The sequence below is a fragment of the Elephantulus edwardii genome, unplaced genomic scaffold (assembly GCF_000299155.1).
Source record: "Elephantulus edwardii isolate Elephantulus edwardi_28Jun2011 unplaced genomic scaffold, EleEdw1.0 scaffold00049, whole genome shotgun sequence".
In the NCBI taxonomy this organism is placed as follows: domain Eukaryota; kingdom Metazoa; phylum Chordata; class Mammalia; order Macroscelidea; family Macroscelididae; genus Elephantulus; species Elephantulus edwardii.
In genome coordinates, this window is record NW_006399799.1 from 15,965,275 (window position 1) to 15,967,123 (window position 1,849).

The window sequence follows — 1,849 nt, forward strand, 5'->3', positions numbered from 1 at the left end:
CTCCAATTTTTCTGAGGCTGTATATTGCCTGAGATTTGCCCATCATCTTACAGAGAGCAGCTAGTGGGTACAAATTATGTACTGTTGGGTACCAGTGTAGTTCCTTACCACTAAGCTACCAGAGCTCCCTAACTTAATAAATAAAAAGATTGAAATTGTCAACTATTTCATCTGAAGAGTACTGAGTATCCCATGAATTGCAAAAAAAACCAAACCACCAGGGTGTTCCTTGGAAGCATGGATGGTGAAGTTTTATTTAAAGTGTTTGTGGCAGTTTTTTTTAGTAGAATAAGTGACAAACTATGCACATGGTCCTGCCTACATGGAGTGATTACATAAGCATCAGATTGCCTGTATATGTGGAAAGAAACACAGAAATGGTCAAAAGCTAAGACACAGCCAGGGGACATCTAAGTCATATGCAGGTTTTGGTTAAGGCTAAAGAACTCTGGTGGCCTAGTGGTAAAGACCTGTACTAAACTCTACAGCACCTAACAACAGTGGTATCACCCGTAGTGACCCTATGAACAACAGATCTGAACCTTGTCCTGTCCTGTGCCATCTTCACACTGGCACATTAGAGCCCATTGCAGCAGTCACCATGTCATTCCACCTGGTCGAGGGTCTTCCTCTCCTTTGCTGACCTTGTACATTTCTGAGCATCATGTCTCTCTCCAAGGAGTAGCGCATTATGGCTATACACTTTCCAAGACATATTTGTTCTTTTGGCAGTCCATGGTACGTTCAGTACTTTTCTCCAACATCATAGTTCAGAGGCATCAGTTCTGTCATCCATACTGATGGTCCAGATGCATAGCAAATGATTGGAAAGACCATGTCCTGAATCAGATGCACCTTAGTCCTCAAACTGAAATCATTACTCCTTTATAATTTGGAGAGTTCCTTCACTGAAGACTTTCACAGTACAATACATCTGATTTCATGACTGCTGATACCAAGGGTGTTAACTGTGGATCCAAGTAAGATGAAGTTGTTGACCGTTTCAATCTTTTTTCCCATCTATCATGTTGCCTGTAGATCCAGTGGTAAAAATTTTTCTTGATGTTGATAGGCTGTCTCTGTTGGAGTCTTTGATCTTCTTTTTTTTTTTGGACTTCCAATTGTCCTCATTATTTTAAAGGGCTTCCTCCCCAGGCAAGACTTTCTCTGGGCAGCCAGAAGCTGAGATCTAGGGAAGAGTTGATTAGTTGTCTTTTGCTGAGATTTGGGACTGAGCTAAGTGGAGGAGCTCTCAAAGAAGGGAGTATTCTTTCTCCCACGGCTGATCCAGTAAGGGATATTCCTAAGGCTGCTCTAAACTGAGAGAAATAGCTTTTTCAGGGGGTCAAAAGAGGGTGAGGGTGTTGGACAAGAGGAAGAAAGGGAGGGATAACAGCTAGCATTTAGAGCTATGTGTGTCTAGAAATAAAATGTAGTCACATGTCCAGAGAAACATTTCCCAGTGCAAAACTTGGAGGTGGCTGAGGTCTTCTTCTTTCCATAATAATCCAAAGTGAGCTGCTTCTGCCTCTGGTAACTGGAAGCTGACTCAGACCATCACGTCGAGGGCTGAGGGGAAACTCAGGGATCCTTCAGCATCTCTGATGTCCTCAAGGCTCATGTGAGGCTGGTGGTACTGTGAGTGACAGCATAGGAAATGTGTGAGGACCTAGTAACTTGTCGGCATAAGATGAACAGAGATCCAAAGATTTGCTCTTCCGTTTCCTTGTCCATGCAAAATTCCAGTGGCTGCAGAAAGTTTTCAGGCACGCTCCACCATGGCTTCTCTGAGAGAGCACCCGCCAGGGACATACATGCTCCCATGTTGTTGTTTGCTTTGAGCTGATAC

General features: G+C 43.4%; 1 protein-coding gene across 1 annotated transcript in view; it reads left to right on the forward strand.

The window, feature by feature from the left end:
• Nucleotides 1-357: 357 nt before the first annotated feature.
• Nucleotides 358-1,849, forward strand: part of YBX1 (Y box binding protein 1) — a 35,096-nt gene continuing 33,604 nt past the window's right edge. Inside the window, 1 exon segment of the mRNA XM_006903689.1 lies at nt 358-421. Coding sequence (XP_006903751.1) covers nt 358-421 — 64 coding nt within the window.